The following is a 2,500-nucleotide window of genomic DNA, read 5'->3' as shown; positions in this document are numbered from 1 at the left end:
CTCTCTCTCTCTCTCTCTCTCTCTCTCTCTCTCTCTCTCTCTCTCTCTCTCTCTCCCATATACATACATACAAACACGCACACACACAGACAACACTCACCACACAAACTTCATAAAGGTTTACATATTGCACATAATAATATGACTGCAGAGAACAGCTGAATTTAGAAAAAGAGGCTAGATTAACATTTCAACAAGAACTTGTTACTGAGAATTTTAGTTTTAGTTATGATACAGTTATGATACAGTATGCAACTAAGCTAACTGAATGATTATGCAAGCCTTAACAAAGTTGTTATTAAACGTTTTCTACCGGACTTCAGGAGAATTAAAGTTCAGAAAGGCACTTATATGTGAAGAGTTTCGTTAGGCAAATATAACAAGTAGCACAGCAGGAGATGGGATTTCGTGATTAAAGGCTCTTTTCCTTCACAGACATATCGTTGAATAAAAATAGTTTGACATCTGGGGCGCTGTCTGTGAAGGACAAGATATTTTCTAGGCAATAAGACATGGTCTGGCTACCTCACACAAATTCTAGTATAAAAAATAAAAAAGGACCTTCCAGATTAGACATTTGAAAGGGAAGGTATGAAAGACCTTTTCACGTTATGTTTACGAAGTAAATTTTCCGAGAATATTTATCTTTTGACAGCATTTTCTTTACTTGTTTGTTCCGTTGCGAGGGAATCTATTGTGTTTAGCAATTACCACGATCTGGCAAGTTTCGTCAGCACACTTGCTTGACACTACAGAAACAAGGTAATGGTATACGACTACCTGCCAGCAGTTGTATACGAAACAAAGTAATGATATGCGACAACCTGTCAGCAGTTGTATAGTCTTTTAAAGTGATTATACATCTTTTGAAGAGTGAAACTGCTTTTTCGTGCATTAAAACGTAACTGCTTAATGGTCCAGGAAAATTATTTACACAGGAACCACGTTCATCACCAAATTTGGTACAATGAATTGATAAACGGAGGTCCTTTCCGGGTAAAGGACGTTCCTATTCCAAATCGTCGTTGAAAACAGTTGAACAAACTCAAGTGTGTTTATTTCTCTCTCTCTCTCTTCTCTCTCTCTCTCTCTCTCTCTCTCTCTCTCTCTCTCTCTCTCTCTCTCACTCTTTGTATTAATAATTTTCACATTCTCTTTATAGCAAAAAGAAATAAACTCTGAGATGTAAGTTCAGACCAAAGTTGCAAGAAGTTCCGATGCGACATGGAGAAATCACATTGAAACTTTCGCTCCCTTCTTGTATCTTACAAAAAATATTACTTCTTGACACAGGTGGTGTGTCATCATTTCAGGAACCAGCTTCAAGTAAGAATACTAAAATGGCAAGAAGTTAACTTCTTGAAGTCAATTTCTTCAACTTCATTTTACAAAAGTCACCACGATAAAATAATGAAAACTTCCACACTTGATGATCTGACGAAAGGTCAGTTAAAAACACAATAAAATAAAGCTTTTAACTTCGGTCATCAGAGATTTCCCATATTGTGCTGGGTATAATACACCTTTTACAATCAAATAGCTCTACCAATCTGGTTCTTTCACAAAGGTTCATCAGATGAATCTGTTACAAATTGAAAATTAAATCCGGCTAATATGCAAGTATTAACGATAAATGCAATCATTCCGGTACCTGATTGCTATCAGAAAACTATCATGGTTTTTTAAAGCTAGACAGTCATAATATTATTGTAAAATTAAAATTATTTAATCCTGCACTTACTAACAGGAGAGAGAGAGAGAGAGAGAGAGAGAGAGAGAGAGAGAGAGAGAGAGAGAGAGAGAGAGAGAGTTGAACCAGTTCACTGCTTACTCCATTCGTAATGCTTTTTTAAATTCATCTTGTATTTTTCTTTTTTTTCAGTTATGGCAGCTGCAATCCTTACGTCGAGGCACTCATGGCCAGGCTTTGCCAATCACCGGAAACTTCAGGCCATTACAGCCCTTACACACGAGGGTCATAAGAACCAATATTCCGCCATATTCTCTGGTGAGTATCATTCAGTATTTGAGAGAGAACCCTCATTTTCATTTTTATACCCGGTAAAAAACAAAAACCTGTTTAAGACTCACACGTCATAGATCAGCAATTTTCACAATAAAAAATAAGGCAAAAATTGCAAAGATACTTTCTTATTTACAGTAGTTTTCTTATCTGGTCCTATTTCCCTGAAGGCATCTTGCAAGACACGCCAATTCAGTTCTAATTTCCATACATGCATGCAGAGACATTCGGAGAATCACGCTGCATTCTCCATATAACTGACTAGTAAACTCTTTCAAAACACTCACAAAATAAGAGAGAGACTTTCTTTTATTCTCAAAATATTTAAGACTCTTACCACGAGTTCTCTTAAGAATTTGAAAATGAGAACCACTGACGAGAACAAAATGTGTAACTCTGCCACCTAACCTACCCTACCAGAATATGAGGGAAATATGGGTAAGTGGGATCATCTCAGCTATCTTATCGGTGTCAGAG

General features: G+C 36.7%; 1 protein-coding gene across 1 annotated transcript in view; it reads left to right on the top strand.

Moving 5' to 3' along the window:
* The window catches only part of LOC136826899 (carbonic anhydrase-related protein 10-like), a 134,649-nt gene that overhangs the window by 107,249 nt on the left and 24,900 nt on the right, over positions 1-2,500 (top strand). Inside the window, exon 8 of the mRNA XM_067084430.1 lies at positions 1,883-2,008. Within this exon, the coding sequence (XP_066940531.1) occupies positions 1,883-2,008 (126 nt within the window). The remainder of the gene's footprint in view (positions 1-1,882; positions 2,009-2,500) is intronic.

The sequence above is a fragment of the Macrobrachium rosenbergii genome, chromosome 41, assembly GCF_040412425.1.
Source record: "Macrobrachium rosenbergii isolate ZJJX-2024 chromosome 41, ASM4041242v1, whole genome shotgun sequence".
Lineage (NCBI taxonomy): Eukaryota > Metazoa > Arthropoda > Malacostraca > Decapoda > Palaemonidae > Macrobrachium > Macrobrachium rosenbergii.
Note: the sequence above shows the minus strand (reverse complement) of the source record. Positions and strands in the feature narration are given on the sequence as shown.